The sequence below is a fragment of the Aquarana catesbeiana genome, linkage group LG09 (genome assembly GCF_042186555.1).
Source record: "Aquarana catesbeiana isolate 2022-GZ linkage group LG09, ASM4218655v1, whole genome shotgun sequence".
Taxonomy (NCBI): domain Eukaryota; kingdom Metazoa; phylum Chordata; class Amphibia; order Anura; family Ranidae; genus Aquarana; species Aquarana catesbeiana.
This window is the reverse complement of record NC_133332.1, coordinates 221,714,085-221,734,939: the sequence shown is the minus strand read 5'-3', so window position 1 is coordinate 221,734,939 and position 20,855 is coordinate 221,714,085. Positions and strand designations below refer to the sequence as shown.

Below are 20,855 nucleotides of genomic sequence, written 5' to 3'. Positions count from 1 at the left end.
TAATAGTATTACAAACAATAGTTAGAATTGACGATCCAATATAAGCTTACTTGAAAAATCTCCTTTCATGTTATGAGTGCTGCCTGTCTACTGGCCATCACTTTAAACAGCTTCCTGGATTCCCTGCATTTTTGCAGCTTCTCCTCTGCGGTTTACTTTCCATTTCTAAGGACTACATAGCCCATGGTACCTTGCTTCCTGTTTTTACTCCACCTCCTAAAACGTCTCCTCTTAGCTCCACTGTAGTTCAGGAGGAAGGTTCTGTGAAATTTGCCACAGCAGTGCCTACTTACAGAGCATAGTGAATACGTTTCACAGAATTCAAGTAAGAAAATTTGTGGGATTCTTCAAAAAGCATGTTTAGATACTTCAAAGTTGTTCAGATTAATAGGAGTAGGCTAGAAAAAAAAAGGAAATTCAAGTGGGAATTAATATATGGATTTTGAATATAGATCAGAGATGAGCTTTAAAAGCTTTGTTTCCATGTATAGTTTGTAATTATGTATGTACATGGGTGGAGCCATATTAATTAGCTCATTACACAGAATCAGGCTCAGCTGTGCTTTGCAGATTATCTTATCCTGGACCAATAAGGGTTGATCTGACTGACAGCCCCCGTTCAAATTGGCACAATTAGACACTTGATTTGACATGTCAAATCACATGCTAAATCACAGCCTATTGCTGTCAACGGCACTGTCCAAATCGGTGCGACGCCGACTTTTCCAAAAGTAGTTCCTGCACCACTTTTGGCGACTTCGGAGGGCAATTTCAATAGACATCTGTGCATGAACCTGCACAGATGTTTTTCGAATTGTCCCCCTGAACTGGCACTGTAATGGCTGTTTGAAATTGTGCGAGTTCAGCTGAACTCGCACAATTTCAAACCCACGTTCAGTGTGAATGACGGCAAACACCCACAATGCTCCTGGCAGCGAGAGGCCATTTGATTTTTATCTAGGATTTTGGATGCATGGGGGGCTCGGGAGAAGCAACTTTTTTTTTTTTTTACTCAAAATAATATGATCTGGTAAATCTAACTAACGTATAGTTTTCATTTGAAGTAGATGTATGGTAGAGAGCTGTGGGAGTGTCATTATCCCAATCGAAGTAGAAACAAGAGTACCCTCCAATAAAAAGGGGACTATTATAGGCACAGCAGACAATATGAACTCTCAAACACAAATTGTATAAAATGGTACTTTTTTACATATCAAAAAGAGACTTAAAATAGAATCATAAAAAAGTCAGTGGCTTGTAAATAAAGCAACTCAATAGTAGTTGTCAAAACCTTGACCAGAGAGAACAAATTAATGAGATATCCGACGCATTTCGACAGTAGGGATTTGGATTCTTCTTCCGGGATGCTTATATAACAGGTACAAGGATATTCAAACTGTATTCAGATGCTTCAATGTACTCAGCCACAAGGCATAAAACCACACAGAAGTGAAAGTGTTTTGCCACCTTCCGAGGAGAATGACAGAGAAAGAGGCTCGCCACACCCGGACCAGTGGAGCCACTGGAGTCACCAACAGTAGGAGGAAGCCTCAAATTCATATCCAAAAAACATTGGGAAGATTGCTAAAAATAGGTGTTATGGGAGCCGGTATGTGCTGGCGTTATCTAATTCACAATGCTGGGAGGCAGCCAAAGCTGAACCACCAAAGGCAGCCAGCACATAAAATTGGTAATTTCTGTTTGTGTTTGGTGGCTCAGTTTTGGCTGTCTGTTCTTCAGCTAATCCCAGCATTGTGAACTAGATAACGTCAGGCTAAACTGGATGGACTTTTGTCTTTATTCAACCTTATGAACTACTATGAAACTATTGAATAATAACTGTATCAACACATAGTGGCACTATGGACACTGTATAAATAACCGGTGCCACATACTATATGAATTCTAGAAAAATTAGGAAAAAGTGGGCTTGGACATTTTAGGCAGGACCAGACAAGATTTACAAAAATATATATATTTTATTAAATAAACATAGAAGAAATTCTTTGAATATTAAAATCCACATTAATAAGTCAAATACTAATTAGATTTGCAACTGTATATAACCGATTCACAACTACATGGAATCCGGCAGATACAAATATCATAACATTGTCGCAATGGATCCAGGAGTACGGCTATATTGCAGTGAAGTGATATAGACTTGATCTTAGCTCTACATGTTACGTGCCTTGCGCTTCTACCGGAGCATCAGGAGGATATATAATGTGGAATGTATGGAGTATAATATCACAGCTAAAAACAAGCCAGGAAAAAAAGGGCAAAATACAGGGCGGCTGTTGAGGAGTAGACAGTCCCCTCAAGATAATTAAGGTATGGAAATCAGTTCAGTAGATGGCAGGCGACTAGAGGTGAGGGGAGGGAAAGGGAGGTGGGGGGGAGGGGCAGATAAGGAGCGGGCACACTGAGGAGTCCCCACGTAAGAGTAAATTATTGCCCCAATTAGTAAAATATCAGAGGTAGCAACCTCCCCTCACAATCCAGAAAACCAAGTATACTGCTGAGTAATCTTGTCCCAGGGAGCCCCTCGAAAACACCAGCCGGCACTGTAGTAAACACCAAATGAGTGTAGCGTGTATTTTGCCTTTTTTTTCCTGGCTTGTTTTTAGCTGTGAGCTTATTATCCATACATTCCACATTAGGCATCTTCCTGATGCTCCTGAAGAAGCGCAAGGCGTGTAACATGTAGAGCTAAGATCAAGTCTACATCACTTCACTGCAATATAGCCATACTCCTGGATCCATTACGACAATGTTATTATATTTGTATCTGTCGGATTCCATGTAGTCGTAAATCGGTTATATATACAGTTTTAAATCTAATTAGTATTATTAATGTGGATTTTAATATTCAAAGAATTTTTTGCTATGTTTATTTAATAAAATATATACATTTTTGTACATCTTGTCTCGTCGCGCCTAAAAAGTCCAAGCTAACTTTTTCTCAATTTGTCTCTACGTTGAAAATATGAACCATACCGGCTCCCATAACACCCATTTTGGGCAACCTTTCCTTTTGGACGTGAAATTGAGGTGCTCTCCAGCCTGGTGAGCCCAGTGGCTGGTCCGTTTCTGGCGGTCCTCTTTCTCGGTCTGTCTCCTTGGGAGGCTGCAGCACACTTCCACTTCTGTGTGGTTTTACCCCATGTGGCCGAGTACATTGAAGCATTTGAATACAGTTTGAATATCCTTGTACCTGTTATATGAGCACACCTGAGGAATAATACAAATTTCTACTGTCGAAATGCGTCGTCTCAATTTTCGACTCTCTGGTCAAGGTTTTGACAACTATTGTGTTGCTTTTTTTACAAGCCACTAATCATTTTATGATTCTATTTTTTTTATCTTTTTGATATGTAATAAAGTACCATTTTATACAATTTGTGTTTGAGAGTTCATATTGTCTGCTGTGAGTAAAATAGTCCCCTTTTGATTGGAGGGTATTCCTATTTCAGTTTTCATTTTAAAGATTTACTTTAAATGCACAATAAATGGCACTACTGTGAATGAGAACTTGGTGCAGTATCAGAAAAAAAAGGTTCATTTGGATGGACTGATAGTGTATATCTGGGTATAAAAACTAAACAAAGCAAACACATTTAGTGCTATACAGGTGCTATAAATGCACCTTTCCTAATGTTTGATCACTTTATAAAACACTGTAATGCCCCGTACACACGGTCGGATTTTCCGATGGAAAATGTGTGATAGGACCTTGTTGTCGGAAATTCTGACTGTGTGTAGGCTCCATCACACATTTTCCATTGGATTTTCCGACAACAAAATCCGTTGTCGGAAATTCCGATCGTGTGTACACAAATCCGACGGACAAAGTGCCACGCATGCTCAGAATAAATAAAGAGATGAAAGCTACTGCCCCGTTTATAGTCCCGATGTACGTGTTTTACGTCACCGCGTTTAGAACGATCGGATTTTCCAACAACTTTGTGTGACCGTGTGTATGCAAAAAAAATCCTAGGAAAAAAATCCTAGGATTTCGTTGTCGGAATGTCCGAACAAAGTCCGACCGTGTGTACGGGGCATTAGTTGTCCATGTCGCTGGTCCCATTCAAAATCCAAGCTTCAGCTGACATGGTGGGCATACCCTCAAGGGGTCTTTAGGGTTTGGGTGTTGCAGAGATGGGCCACAGCCCTGGACCTGTACAGCAGTCTGTGGCTAACCACACTCATTGCACCATGTGCCAAGGTGAGCTCTGAACGCAGGATCCAGTGCCCAAAGCAAACATTACAGGCAAGCTCAAATTGTGATAGAAGTGTCAAGGTGGTAAAAGAAATCAGATGAAAAATAGTAGGAAATTCTTCTCAAACTGGAGAAAACTTCTTTCACCTAGGGACACTAGTAAAAAAACTGGAGGATCGCAGAGTGGGTGGGTAGGGGGGTCAAGGTTATATGGACACATGAGGGAGTGGACCCAGCCAGACTTTTGCCAATGTCCAATCACCTGAAAATAGCAGCATATAACCCATGGTCTATAATGTGCTGAAGTCCCAAGCAGTGTTGTCAGGCTTGCCTGCTGGACTATAAAACTCAACCTAACCCCCCACCCCTCTTTGTCCCACTTCACATGCATATATTGACTTCCCAGGAAAACATTGCTGCTGCCTTGACACCAAAGAGCCTCTCACGCACTGTGTTTAGGGAACGGCCTCTTGGGAGATGTATTCTGGAGCGGGCATATCTATGTTAATAGTAACTGAGCTCCTAGCAGCTGCCCCTGGAACAATGTTATAAGCCTGGTGATGATATCACGTAGTAATAAAAGCAAGACATAAAGCAGATGCATGCTCTAGATGAGGAGAGAGAAGTTTGGGGGTAAATGTGAGTAATGCCTGGACATACAGGGTGTAACATGTAACTAAAGCAGCAGACCCCCACCCAGCACTCGCTGTCACAATTTAAAAACAGAGTTCTATGAACGAATAAACTACAAGCTCCTCTGCCACTGCAGCAGCCAGCTTGTGATTCATTGATTCTTCCTGCTTTTCACTACCTGTCTACCCATAAAGAGGTACAGGCAAGACAGCTGTATTGAGTATCTGCAGGAGCCTGGCATTGCACGTGTGAATCTACTGATCAGGGGTGCAATGCTTTGCAGGCTATTGTAAACAAAAATAATAAATGCATATTTTTTTACCTGCAAAATCATGTGAATTTATTTATTTATTTTTACAAAAGGTGAACCTAGCCTTTAATCTGCCCTTCTAAGGTAATGTATCACTCGCACCTATGCTGACCGCTTTTCTCCCCACACCTTCTCTGCAAAGGATGTGAACATGTCCATCACGTGGAGCCTCAAGCTCAGTACATGAAGGTTAAGGCGACACTGAAAGATTCTGCTTCTCCCAGCACTAGGAAAAGGCTTTTCATGTTGCTATTCCCAGGATGCAGGTTCTATGCGATCAGAAAATCAATGGAACGGATTCCTTGCACACTGGCAGCCTGAGATCTGCTTGACCTTCTCATGTCCTCCGTGTACAAAAGAAAGTAACATCTCGCCACAAACAAGAGGCTACAAGTCTCCATGTGTGTAGGGACTACAGGGGACAGTCTGTGCATTACTCTCATAGACTGGAGGTGACAGTGTATATGTATAAATCTAATTAACTAAAGCTGACGCATAGGGGTTGATTTGCAACAGCTGGTGCAAAAGTGGGCCTAGTAGCCATAAAAATGTATTCAGATGGCATGTTTTGTTTGAACAAATAAAGAAGCCTTTTGAGAGTGGCATAGTATAACAACCAGGCAACTAGCATTATCATAAGGTCATCAGAAATGGCAACCCCACATTTTTCTTAGAATTGTATAAGGTTAAACCCAAGGCCAATATAAAAACACTATTTAAAACACTTATGATTTAATTATACTGTATAATATTACTACCTGCATCCTGTCCATTTGTTTTTTTTTTTTTTTTTATTGCAAGGAGATCAAAAAGACTGAGCTAAAATAAACATGTACACTTCTATACAGTTGTAGGTGCAAAATCAACACGCACATGAAGCCCATTGGAGAAAATTACATGAGTTAACAGAATACATGGGCTTCAAAGTGTATGTAGGGCACAAATCCCATTTAGGGTGATGAAGTGCAATCTGATTTAGATGGTGAGAGTCCAGATTTCAGTTCGCCCTGGAGACATAACAATCAACAGATCTGGGGATTCTCATTTTAAGGAAAAAAAATAATGAGTAGAGAGCAACAGCGCAAGTGGAAGTTTCTGCAAGCTCATAATATTTCCTCCCCACGTACCTCTTCCCCTGAAATCTCTGTCAAGATCAAGGACACAGTCATCAACCCATCGCCGCATGCCAGGTTGCTAGGTGTAATCCTGGACTCTGAACTATCCTTTCAGCCCCACATCCAATCACTGTTCAAAGCTTTCCACCTCAACCTAAGCAAAATCTCCACAATACTCCCCTTCCTAACCAATGACACCAAAAGTTTCTAAATCCACTCTCTGGTCATCTCTCATCTTGACTATTGAAACTTCCTCCTCATTGGATTACCTTTACATAGACTTTCCCTCTTCAGTCTATTATGAATGCCATTGCCAGACACATCCACCTTACCAACTGTTCAGTGTCTGCTACCCCTCTCTGCCAATCCCTCTACTGACTTCTGCTGACCCAACAAATTAAATTCAAAATACTAACAACTTCCAAAACCATCCACAACTTGGCCTCCAGCTACATCAATAACCTAGTCTCAAAATACCAACCTAATCATTCTCTTCGTTCCTCCCAAGACCTCCTGCTCTCTAGCTCCTTTGTCACCTCTTCCAATGCTCACCTCCAGGAATTCTCCTGAGCCTCTGCCATCCTACGAACATCCCCACCTCAATCTGTCCAACAATGTTCTGCTCTGTCCACTTTTAAGTGAGCCCTGAAAACTGTTCTCTTCAGAGAAGCCTATCCTGCCTCCACCTAACAACTGTACTTTTATTTTCTCCATCAGCTCATCCCCTACAGTTACCTTTTGTATCACTTGATCCTCCCTTTTAAATTGTAAGCTCTATAGAACAGGGCCCTCTGATTCCTCCTGTATTGAATTCTATTGTAACTGTACTGTCTGCTCTCATGTTATTAATAATACTACTACTCTGCTCACAGCAATCGGAAAAGGAGAGGAAGTGACTGCACACTAGGCCAATCAGGTTTCTGCTGCTTTGTACCATGCCGTCAGTCTAAATCTGTAAATGTGCTTGAAGTATGGGAGTGCACAGGTATAGCCTGCGGCCTCTTTACTGATGAGTCAATAGGCCGAAGGGTGGGCTCATTGACCAAGCTTTATTGCATTGCACAGGAGGTCATGTATCTTGCAATGCTGCCCAACAGTGGTGCATGGATCACAAGGACTTGGCTGAGCCACCGGAAAGAGGTGCTGGATCACAAGACTTTACAAACAGAATTACAAGTCTATATACTGCATATTTAAAAAATCTTTTTGCCTGAAGTTTAGTTTTAAACTTGATTGGAGTCAACTAATCCACTTTATTTATAATTAACTCCATATATTAGGGCTCCGCTTCTCTAGCAGGGTGTAGTTTATTACCTATCAGGAGCTACAATTACAGTTTTTAACTGGAGCACAACCTGCAGCTGAAATCTGGTACTGATGACTGTTTACATAATTACCGTGCCTTGCAAAAGTATTCACTCCCCTTGGCATTTTTTGTTTTTTGTTGCCTCACAACCTGGAATTAACATGGATTGTTTGAGGATTTGCATCATTTAATTTACAGAACATGCCCACAACTTAAGATTTTTTTTTTCAATTGTGAAGCAAACAACAAATAGGACGGAAAACAGAAAAAGTCAATGTGCATAACTCTTCACCCCCCTAAAGTCAATACTTTGTAGAGCCCTTTTGCGGCTATCACAGCTCCAAATCTCTTTGGATAAGTCTCTATGAGCTTGCCACATCTTACCACTGGGATTTTTGCCCATTCCTCCTTGCAAAACTGCTCCAGCTCCTTCAAGTTGGATGGTTTGCGCTTGTGAACAGCAATCTTTAAGTCTGACCACAGATTTTCTATTGGATTGATGTCTGGGCTTTGACTAGGCCATTCCAACACATTTACGTTTCCCTTTAAACCACTCAAGTGTTGCTTTAGCAGTGTGTTTGGGGTCATTGTCCTGCTAGAAGGTGAACCTCCGTCCTAGCATCAAATCACACACAGAGTGGTATAGGTTTTGCTCAAGAATAACCCTGTATTTAGCACCATCCATCCTTCCCTCAACTCTGACCAGTTTCCCAGTCCTGACTGCTGAAAAACATCCCCACAGCATGATGCTGCCACCACCATGTTTCACTGTGGTGTTCTTTGGGTGATGTGATGTGCTGGGTTTGCCGAGGGGGGTGAATACTTTTGCAAGGCATTGTAGATATAATATATGCCAGTTGACTCTCTGTACCTGTATATTTTATTCATTGATATACTCTGCAGTGAAAGAAACATACTTCATTTCACACGTATTAATACCCAAAACCTTCTTCACCAAACTTCACAGAACTAAATATTGCAAATGTTTTCAAACACTCTCAGAGCCTTTCATCTTACCTTAATTTTGTCAAGATTATAACAGTAATTCTCACTAAGGAAGAAACACAAGCAATTTACCTTTCATTATTTTTTAAAATGATCACTGATAAGATTGGAGCAGTCGAGATCCAAATGCCCTAAGGAATCTGTGCCTTTAGCACAAACATTCCAATTGTGCTTGCTGAACACTGCTCTTTAGTCTATGCAAAGTGGAGGTCCATGCAGAAATCTTTCAACACAACTTATCAGAGAAAGAAATGAAGATCTATATATTCCCCAATAGCTGTTGGACGGTGGCATCTTAGGGCGATTTTATGTTTAAGGAAACAGGATTTAGCACTTCCTGATTTGTTAGAATGGATGACCAACTCCAGTCAAAAAGTAAAGTAACGCTATTAAATTCTTCATATCCGCGCTATAGCCGTATGACGGCTACAGCGTGGACCTACTTTGCCGGGGGTACATCAATAGACGTCCTCCCGTGACCGAGCGGCCTGCGCGCTCTGTGAGCAGCGAATCTAGGAGACTCAGCTGATCACAGATCGGAGTAAAGGGTCGATCTCGACCCCTTACCACATGATCAGCTGTCAGCCAATGACAGCTGATCATTTGATGTAAACAGAGCCAGTAATCGGCTTTTTTTTCCCTCCTCACGCTATCAGCGCAGGGGGAAAAATAGCCGATCACCGACAGCTCTCAGAGGGACATCGGTCCTGATCAAGGAGAGCTCCCGCCAGCTCATCTGTGCCCACTTGTGCCACCTGCCAGTGCCGCCTACCAGTGCCCCCCAGCGCCACCCATCAGTGCCTTATCAACAGTGCTGCCCATCAGTGTCACCGACCAGTGCCCATCAGTGTCACCTACCAGTGCCCATCAGTGTCACCTACCAGTGACACTTATCAGTAACACCTATCAATGCCCATCAGTGCCATCCATCAGGGCCCATCAGTGCCATCTTATCAGTGGCCATCAGTGCCGCCTTATCAGTGGCCATCAGTGCCGCCTTATCAGTGGCCACCAGTGCTGCCTTATCTGTGCCCATCAGTACCGCCTTATCTGTGCCCATCAGTACTGCCTTATCTGTGCCCATCAGTACCGCCTTATCTGTCCCCACCAGTGAAGCCCATCAGTGCCCACCAGTGAAGCCCATCAGTGCCCACCAGTGAAGCCCATCAGTGCCCACCAGTGAAGCCCATCAGTGCCCAAGTGCCCCCCAGTGCAGCCTATCAGTGCTCACCAGTGTCGCCTCATCAGCGCATATCAACGAAGGAGAAAAATTACCTGTTTGCAAAATTTGAAACATATTTTTTTTTCAAAATTTTCCATCTTTTTTTTTGTTTGTTTAGAAAAAAATAAAAACCTCCAGCTGTGATTAAATACCACCAAAAGAAAGCTCTATTTGTGTGAAAAAAATGATAAAAATCTAATTTGGGTACAGTGTTGTATGACCGCGCAATTGTCATTCAAAGTGCGTCATTGACTTCTATTACATGCATTATCGCATGTGGCCAGAGGTGGGGCGGGCGCCGGAGAGCCTCGGAAATACTTGGGGACAGCTCGGCTGAACTCGGAAGGCTCGGAAACACTCGGGAATGGTATTTCTTTTTTTTTTTTTAACAGAAAAGTTTTTATTTTCTCCAGAAGGAGAGTAATTGAACATATAACATAACAATAGAGAACAACAAGGTACTGCTACATAATATGCCTATACAATTGCGGTGAATAATTTCAAATCAGACTAACTTAAGTCATTCTAGTACAGAGTTGTGTATACTTCTTAATAAATGAATTATAAATAATAATACAATCATAAATACTCATCTTTAGGTTAATACTTTTTCAAGTATCTAGTGTAGGGTGGCAATATCTTCGGTTGAGATTCAGGAGGTGGTGCTAATCATATTCACTTTATTTTATTAGAAAGGGGGGGGGGGGGAGAGAAAGAAGGGAATGGTATTTCTGAGTCATTCCGAGTATTTCCGAATGGCTCCGAAACGTTCCAAGTGTCCCCGGCGCCCCCGCACCTATGGCCGAATGCGGTACTGCACCGCCTATCAGCTTGAATTCTGCTCGTTTTGCAAGACAACAAAAGTTGCTCGTCTTTCAAAATGCTTGTTAACCGCGTTACTCGTAAACCAAGGTTCTACTGTACTTATTTTTCCTCATATCTCTGAAACATTTCATACAATCCACTGCAACCTCTGATCATGAAAACTATGGAGGATAGTACTAGAATCAGGGAGCACACTTTGCTTGCCTTTTTACAGGCTTACAGCCAGTCACTAGGTACAGGGATCTAGTTGGCAGGGCATAAAATCAGTGCCAGAATAGCAAATAGCATCACTGAGCATGTAGCCCATGTCCTTCAAGCAAGTTTAAATGCAATGTGAATGTCAGAGAACATACACAGCAAGCACCCGTCTCCGTGCAGCAGCTGCCAATCCTCGTTCTCCTAATGCCAATGTGCATGCACGGAACCGTAGCCAGAGACAAATGAGAGCCAGGGTGGGCATGCACAATGGCACCTCTATGCGAACGAGCGCCCGCGAGTGCCAAAGCGCTAATGTGCTAACGCGCATGCGCCAATGTGCTAAGGCGCATGCGCCAATGTGCTAAGGCGCATGCGCACACGTACGCTGGCGCGAATCCTGGCACACAGCACCCTATATAAACAGAGAGTCTGCCTAGCATCAGTGCTGGATTGTCTTCAGCTTGTTCCTGTGTTCCTGTTGTTACTCTGCCTGATTGACCTTGTTCCTGAAAACACGGCTATCTTCTGACCATTCTCTTGGATCTCCCCTGCCTGCTGAACCTGCCTCTACCTGCAATACTGACCCTGGCTTGAACTTATGATTACGGCTCTGCCTCCTGATTCTGTACCCTGCTGCCCATCTGTTGCCAACCTCTGCCTGTTTCTGACTACGGCTTTGCCTTCTGACTTGGTACCCCGCTGCCATCCTGTTGCCGACTCCTACCTGTTCCTGATTCTGCAGTTGATCCTGATCTGGCTACCGCTGGTTTGGTGATCAGTTTCCACATCTCCTCAGCAGAGGTTCCTGCATCTCCAAGTTCCAGCCTCCTGCCTGCAGGCACCTGCACCCTTTTGTTGCCCTCGCACTCCCTGTACCCACCACCAGGGGTGTGTGGACCGGAACTGTGCAAGAGGCCACCCTCATCATTTCGGGCTCCGCTGTAAGGTACGTGACAGAGTATATATGGCCGACGAGATCATGCTTTGAAAACTAATATAATTTTAGCCTTAAATTGGCATAAGACTCAGAAAATCTCTCATCACATGGTACGGGTTACAGGTGGAAATATAACTCACTTCCACAATGTCGCTACCATAACAGCGTACATTAGGGAAAGTATTTTCACAAAATCCTAATTGCTTTATTCCTACCAAAAGGCAACTAAGAAAAAAATGAAAAGTAATAAGCTGAAAAAAAAATCACATTAAGCCATTAGAATGATTACAAAAAGGAGAATATTTATTTTAATAAAACAGACTGGATGCCGATCACCGTTAATCCCTTAGATGCCATCTGGAATACATTACAGCGATGCCCAGATCATGCCGGGACGAGCATCAAGCAGTAAGGATTAGCATATATAAAATGTATTATTAGCCCTTTCTCTGAACACCAGATCTCACTGCTGAGGCAGGACAATCAGAGCCAGCTTTCATGTATGGAGCTTTTTCATTATGGTTTCAGAGAACCATTACTGACATCACAGTGATGATTGATATACTTTTCAAGGAGAATTTCTCTTCTGCTGGAGCCATTCAGATATTTGGGTTACCGAGCTCCCTCTGTTTTCATTAGTGACAGTGATGGGGTTGGGAAAGGCAGTTGCATTTATAACACTTTCTGAATGACAAAATAGACTAGGACCACTTTATCACTCATTTCCAAAGGTCAAAATGTAAATATGATTGCCCCAAAGCCAGTATTATTATTGGATATTGGAAGAACGTATGATAACTTCCTATACATGTTATCATTTTGAGCGATAGGTGTAACCTTTTAGAACCCACTACAGGAGAGTTTACTTTAAAGATAAATTCCAGGTATGGATATTTTTAAAAATAGTTACATTGGTCCAGCTTGGAAAAATAGAACTATGCATATACCATACCTCTGGGAACATTGTGGAAGCTGGAAATCACTGTAGTAGACACTGCTAATACTGTGATCTCCACTAGCTATTGGATCCCATGCTGAATACCTGCGTTGCTGCATTCCGAACACAGAAGGCCACTTGTTTTGCACGGGTGCTATTCAGAGAACACTTTGCACTTTCTCAATGCATGCAAAGCATTCTCTGACTGGACAAGATGGAGGATCAGCAATCCACCTCCCCATCTTATCCAATCAGAGAATGCTTTTCGCCCATTGTGGAAATGCAAAGTGTTTTCTGAATGGAGCCCATACCGAGCGGCCAACCTCCTGTGCTGTCAGGGCGGCTGCTTGACACAATACCCATAAGCTAGTGGAGATCACTGTGGTAGCAGTGCCTACTAGTGTTTTTCAGCTTTCAGGGGCATCGGCTAGGTATGGTCTAAGCACAGGTACAGTGAGGGACAGTGAAGGAAAAAAGTATTTGATCCCCCCCTGCTGATTTCGTACTTTTGGCCACTGACAAAGAAATGATCAGTCTATAATTTTAATGGTAGGTTTATTTTAACAGTGAGAGAATAACAACAAAAAACAGAACAATGCATTTCAAAAAAGTTATAAATTGATTTGCATTTTAATGAGTGAAAAAAGTATTTGACCCCTTCACAAAACATGACTTAGTACTTGGTGGCAAAACTCCTGTTGGCAATCAGAGGTCAGACGTTTCTTGTAGTTGGCCACCAGGTTTGCACACATCTCAGGAGGGATTTTGTCCCACTCCTCTTTGCAGATCCTCTCCAAGTCATTGAGGTTTTGAGGCTGATGTTTGGTAACTCGAACCTTTCACTCCCTCCACATATTTTCTATGGGATTAAGGTCTGGAGACTGGCTAGGCCACTTCAGGAGCTTAATGTGCTTCTTCTTGAGCCACTCCTTTGTTGCCTTGGCCAAGTGTTTTGGATCATTGTCATGCTGGAATACTCATCCACAACCCATTGTCAATACCCTGGCTGAGGGAAAGAGGTTCTCACCCAAGATTTGATGGTACATGACCCTGTCCATCGTCCCTTTGATGCGGTGAAGTTATCCTGTCCCCTTAGCAGAAAAACACCCCCAAAGCAGTGGCGGTGCGTCCATAAAGGGCGCCGGAGCTCCCTCTCTCCTTTCACCTCTCTCTCACCACAGATAGATTCATGCAATGCATGAATCTATGGTCGCCGCTCCCTCCCCCTATTCAGGTGTCCGGCCCCTTGTCGGGCACCAGGCACCTGAATTACAGTGGCGGGGTTTTTCTTGGAAGCGCCTGATTAGAGCCGTGGGCTCTAATAGGCTTCCAAAATGGTAAACAGCGGGCGCAATGCTGTGCGTTCGCTGTTTACTCAGTGTTGTGTTAGGAACACTGAACCACCTCTCAACCAATCAGGTGCTCGGGTCTGGTTACCTGTCACCTGATTGGCTGAAACAACAGGCGCTGTTATTGGACGCCTGATAGAGAGGATCGTAGACATCAAGAAGCGTGGATGCGGAGGACGCCACCGTGACCCGCTGTGAGACAGGTAAGTTACGACTCATGGGCGATGCACACTGGCAGCATTTGATGGGGCACAGTAGCGGAAATTGATGGGCACACTGGCAGCAATTAATGGGGCACACTGGCAGCAATTGATGGGGCACACTGGCAGCAATTGATAGGGCACAGTGGCAGCAATTGATGGGCACAGTAGCTGCGTTTGATAGCACAGTGTCGGCAATTTATGGGCACAGTGGCTGTGCTTGATGGGCACAGTGGTTGCTGTTGATGGGCACAGTGGCTGCAATTTTTTTTTTTTCAGTTTGTTTGCGCCCCCCCCAAAAATTTTGAGCACCAGCTGCCACTGCCCCAAAGCATAATGTTTCCACCTCCATGTTTGAAGGTGGGGATGGTGTTCTTGGGGGTCATAGGCAGCATTCCTCCTCCTCCAAACACGGAGAGTTAAGTTGATCCCAAAAAGCTAGATTTTGGTCTCATCTGACCACAACACATCACCCAGTTCTCCTCTAAATCATTCAGATGTTCATTAGCAAACTTCAGACAGGCCTGTACATGCGCTTTCTTGTGCAGGGGGACCTTGTGGGCACTGCAGGATTTCAGTCATTCACGGCGTAGTATGTTACCAATTGTTTTCATAGTGACTATGGTCTCAGCTGCCTTGAGATCATTAACGAGATTCTCCCGTGTAGTTCTGGGCTGATTACTCACCGTCCTTATGATCACTGAAACTCCAGGAGGTGAGGTCTTGCATGGAGCCCCAGACCGAGGGAGATTGACAGTTATTTTGTGTTTCTTCCATTTGCGAATAATCGCACCAACTGTTGTCATCCTCTCACCAAGCTGCTTGTCGATGGTCTTGTAGACCATTCAAGCCTTGTGTAGGTCTACAATATTGTCCCTGACATCCTTGGACAGTTATTTGGTCTTGGCCATGGTGGAGAGATTGGAATCTGATTGATTGCTTCTGTGGACAGGTGTCTTTTATACAGGTAACAAGCTGAGATTAGGAGCACTCCCTTTAAGAGAGTGCTCCTAATCTCAGCTTGTTACCTGTATAGAAGACACCTGGGAGCCAGAAATCTTGCTGATGGATAGGGGATCAAATACTTATTTCACTCATTAAAATGCAAATCAATTTTTAACTTTTTTGAAATACGTTTTTCTGGATGTTTTTGTCATTATTCTGTCTCTCACTGTTAAAATAAATCTACCATTAAAATTATAGACTGATCATTTCTTTGTCAGTGGGCAAACATAAAAAACCAGCAGGGGATCAAATACTTTTTTCCCTCACGTTACATTGGTCCAAGCTGGACCATTGTAACTATGTAAAAATAGCCATAACTGGAATTCATCTTAAAAAAAAAAAAAACTCACCCAACCTCTCCAAAATAGATTTACAGACAAGTGTTTATAGAGAATTAGATTTTAAAATGCTCTCTTCCATGCAGAATCCAATAATGGCTTATCAGAGTAAAAAAAGCGAGGGATTAGTAAAAGTTGTCTGCATGGTAAATTCACCATGCGCGAGCTGACATATTTGCTAGACAAACTAGAAAACAAATCGGTTAGTTGCACACAAGCAACATTTGCTAATCAATAGCAATATTCTGCTCAAAAAGCATAGTGCTGACCAACATTTTAAAAGGTCAACAGCAGAGAAAAAACACACTTTAAACACATATGTGGTTGTTTTGATATACATATACAGTATCTCACAAGAGTGAGTATACTCCTCACAATATAATATTTTATTATATCTTTTCATGTGGCCATGCCATGAGGTGCCATGTTGAACTTCCAGTGACCAGTATGAGAGAGTGAGAGTGATAAAACCAAATTTAACACACCTGCTCCCCATTCACACTTGAGTCCTTGTAACAGTAACGAGTCACATGACACCGGGGAGGGAAAATGGCTAATTGGGCCCAATTTGGACATTTTCCCTTAGGGGTGTACTCTCTTTTGTTGCCAGTGGTTTAGACATTAATGGCTGTGTGTTGAGTTATTTTGAGGGGACAGCAAATTTACACTGCTATACAAGCTGTACACTCACTACTTTACATTGTAGCAAAGTGTCATTTCTTCAGTGTTGTCACATGAAAAGATAGAATAAAATATTTACAAAAATGTGAGGGGTGTACTCACTTTTGTGAGATACTGTATATATACAGTTGAGCTCATAAGTTTACGCACCCTGGCAGAATATATGATTTCTTGGCCATTTTTCAGAGAATATGAATAACACAAAAACATTTTTCACTCATGGTTAGTGTTTGGTTGAGGTCATTTATTATCAAACAACTGTGTTTACTCTTTTTAAATCATAATCACAACAGAAACTACCCAAATGACCCTGATCAAAAGTTTACATACCCTGGTGATTTTGGCCTGATACCATGCACACAGGTTGACACAAAGGGGTTTGAATGGCTATTAAAGGTAACCATCCTCACCTGTGATCTGTTTGCTTGTAATTAGTGTGTGTATAAAAGGTCAATGAGTTTCTGGACTCCTGAGAGACCTTTGCATCTTTCATCCAGTGCTGCACTGACGTTTCTGGATTCTGAGTCATGGGGAAAGGAATTGTCAAAGGATCTGTGGGAAAAGGTAGTTGAACTGTATAAAATAGGAAAGGGATATAAAAAGATATCCAAGGAATTGAGAATGCCAATCAGCAGTGTTCAAACTCTAATCAAGAAGTGGAAAATGAGGGGTTCTGTTGAAACCAAACCACGGTCAGGTAGACCAACTAAAATTACAGCCACAACTGCAAGGAAAATAGTTCAGGATGCAAAGAAAAACCAACAAATAACTTCAGGTGAAATACAGGACTCTCTGAAAACAGGTGGTGTGGCTGTTTCAAGATGCACAATAAGGAGGCACTTGAAGAAAGATGGGCTGCATGGTCGAGTCGCCAGAAGAAAGCTATTACTACGCAAATGCCACAAAGTATCCCACTTACAATACGCCAAACAGCACAGAGACAAGCCTCAAACCTTCTGGCACAAAGTCATTTGGAGTGATAAGACCAAAATTTTGCTTTTTGGCCACAAGCCCACAACCAATAAACACTACATTTGGAGAGGAGTCAACAAGGCCTATGATGAAAGGTACACCATTCCTACTGTGAAACATGGAGGTGGATTGCTGATGTTTTGGGGATGTGTGAGCTTCAAAAGGCACAGGAAATTTGGTCAAATTTGATGGTAAGATGAATGCATAAAAAAATACTGGAGGAACATTTGTTAGCCAGTAAGCTGCGAATGGGACGTACTTGGGCATTCCAACATGACAATGATCCAAAACACAAGGCCAAGTTTACCTGTCATTGGCTACAGCAGAATAAAGTGAAGGTCCTGGAATGGCCATCTCAGTCTCCTGACCTCAATATCATTGAGACACTCTGGGGAGATCTCAAACGTGCAGTTCAGGCAAGACAGCCCAAGAATTTATAGGAACTTTTTACCAAGAGGAATGGGCGGCTTTACCATCTGAGAAGATAAAGAGCCTCATCCACAAATACCACAAAAGACTTCAAGCTGTCATTGACATTAAAGGGTCAATACACGGTATTAAGAACTGGGGTATGTAAACTTTTGATCAGGGTCATAAATTCTGCCAGGGTACGTAAACTTATGAGCACAACTGTGTGTATGTGTATTTTTTTTATTTTTTAATTTACCAAAGGATTTGTTTTGTTATCTACCCACCCTTATTTGCCATGAGTCTTTCTTTTCTCCCCTTGGACTACTAGTAATGTTTGCCGCAGTGGTAATGGTCATCCATTCCTTCCGTCTAATTATTTCCCCTTACACCCACCAGCCTACACAAACTCCAAATGCAAGATTGCCTTCAGTATTCACTTAGCAAATGACAACTCAGGAATAAAACACTTATTATTGTAGAATATAATTATTGTTGCCAAATTGAAAAACATTTTCACAATCTCTGAACAAATATACAAGCTAAAGACTATTTTTAAAGATTTGCTTAGAGTTGTTCTTTAGCTCCAATCTTGCCCTGCAGCAGGTGTTAGAACCATGCCCTTTTATATCCCACATTACCGTGCAGAGCAATTGAATTCCCCAGCATACTTTGCAACACAATTCTCAGCACAGCGAGCAGGGCAGGGTAGCGGCACACAGTAATTAGAGCAGCACAGCGTGCAGAATGGCCAGTTTTACCAAAAGCGGTGGTGGAGAGAGAGCCCGAGTGATTGTGTATCAGCACATTGCAGCAATGGTCATTTCTGCGTATTGATTACAAGTCTTGCAAGATGAAAAGACAAATATTGCCTTGGTGGCTTATTTTCCACAGAGCTCTGAGCTCTCCCAGGGCCTGGCCTGCAACAGTTTTTTTTACAGCTACCATAGAAATACAGAAAGATACAAGTCTAACTAAATAGACCCCAATTGTGGAAATTTTTCTAAAGAAAATTTGTTCTTGCTGTTTATAGCAAGCATTAAATTACGGTACTTTTATTTTGTACTTTATACATCTGTATTTCATTGGAGGCTGTAAGCAGTAAGAAAATGTTAGTTACATTTTTTTTATATTACTTCAGAGTAGAGGTAGTGTCACCACCTATCCCATATTGTATTAGGGTCAATGTATGCAGTATGCTGGACCTTGTGGGTAAAGGTTTGCAGCTCCCTGGTTTGGTGAACCCTTTAAAAGTGCGGCTATATTGAGTAGCGACGTTAAAAAAAAAAAAATAAAAAAAAAAAAAAAAGGGTATTTTAGTCATTAATAATCTGGAATTTATTGGTAAAAGTATATACACAAGTACAGCCAACACGTTTCAGAGTTCTCTTCTTCAGGGGTAGAATATTAAGATGATGTTTAGTGCATGATGTGCTATGGATCAGAGATATGCTCCAAACTGAAGTGGAGGTGTAGGTTGGTGCTCGACTTGTAAGAATGTTTTCCAAAACTTCCATAATCTGGAGAGTATGCCTATGACTCCTCAAATCTCCTTGTCTATTGCAATATGTTGGCCTCCCTACTCAATAGGATATTTGCAATACATGTATGCCTCTGAAGGACACTGAAACCCCTGCTTGTAAAGTCACTATGCCTCTTTGATGATGAATGATCTGCCTGTATCTCCAAGAATATTAGTAAATCCCTACCTTTCTCAGCTTGTTAGTAATACACTGACTTAACATGCTAATCGATTCCCTGTGCCTCTCCTAATGTTAACAGTCTCCTGATTTCTCCCAGGATGTTGAGAAAACCTCTGCCCTTCTCAGGATATTAGCAATACTCTTTGTGTCAACCAGGATGTTCTTTTTATCTTAATTCTATACTAGGAAGCTGTGGTATCCCTGCTTCTTTCAGGATGCTGAATGGCCCACTTACCTACCAGCATGTCTTGCACATGGCTCCAGCTACTTGGTGGGCACCAAACATGTTAGAAAACTTTACTAGCACACTATACATTTTTGCAATGCTTGCAAAATTCCAACATTCTGACTAGCCTTTGCATTCTTCCCGATTATATAAAAAAGGTAGCAAGAAACAACAGCAAAACCCTTCCCAAGCCAAACAAGACAACTTCTGATAAATTCAGGTCACCCACCTTTTGGAGGTGCATATTCTTGGTTAACTGTTCCTCCAACATATTCTGCAGCTTCTTGTTCATTTCCCGCAGGTTTTCATCTCCCGGTTTAACTAAATCTCTCAGGACACTTCCGAGACTGCTCCGGTCTACCTGGCCATGTGTGGTTGACACATCTGGGGGTGAAAGATTAGATGACAAACATCAGATTAAAAATATTAGACAAACTAGACAACGTGAGTATGGAGGTTGCCACCATTTAACGTACAAATTGCTTAAAGCTGAATGTCAATGGGGACAGGAAGAGTCAAAACTTTGAGCCAATAAGGTTTCTACATTAAATAATGTTTATTGTAAAACACAGTGCTTCCTGAGATGATGAAATGGTGGAGTAGAATAGGAAGCCACCCATAGGCCCGAGAGTTTTTGGGCTGTTTAATTTTGTCTTTTTCAAGTATGTACCCACTTCTTTAACAAGCTGGACCAAAGTAGGATTGCTATATTGTATATCACTTCTATGTTATTGTTGAAAAAATTACCAATAAAAACCATTGAAAAAGAAATAGTAGAGCATTAATGTGCTGCTGCTCCTTCAACGTCCAATCAAAGGTGGGGGCGAATTCAAGTGCAGGCTGCACTGCTCATATAGTGTAGTCTGTAGGGAGTTCTAACTGAGTTCAGGAACTGGCTATAGTGTCTGATAAACAGTCATGTCTGCATCACAAGGTTGATTAAACAGAATTATAAATACTTTCAGCAGGTAACAGATAGTATTAGGAAGTCAGCAGCGCATAATCATATACTGTTGTGATCCCATAGCATTTTCCAAAAAAAAGAGCCCCTTGAAATACAACCAGTTGATCTCAACTGGGCAAGTTATACAGGTACACCAAGTGGGGCTCCCACTAGAGAGTGTCCAGGCATGGTAACCAGGGAGGAGGTCCCAGGGCAGACCCAGAATATGCCAGAGTGAAAGAAACTGCCCAGCCAGGAAGGCAAAGACCTGGCACCTGCCACAGGCAAAAAGTCTAGACCAGCCAGTAAGAGAAAGTACA

At 42.2% G+C, this 20,855-nt stretch overlaps 1 protein-coding gene across 2 annotated transcripts in view; it reads right to left on the bottom strand.

Moving 5' to 3' along the window:
• Positions 1–20,855, bottom strand: part of GRIPAP1 (GRIP1 associated protein 1) — a 195,825-nt gene that overhangs the window by 18,577 nt on the left and 156,393 nt on the right. For both annotated transcript variants that reach the window (XM_073599789.1, XM_073599790.1), the window contains one exon: positions 19,822–19,976. In XM_073599789.1, coding sequence (XP_073455890.1) covers positions 19,822–19,976 — 155 coding nt within the window. The remainder of the gene's footprint in view (positions 1–19,821; positions 19,977–20,855) is intronic.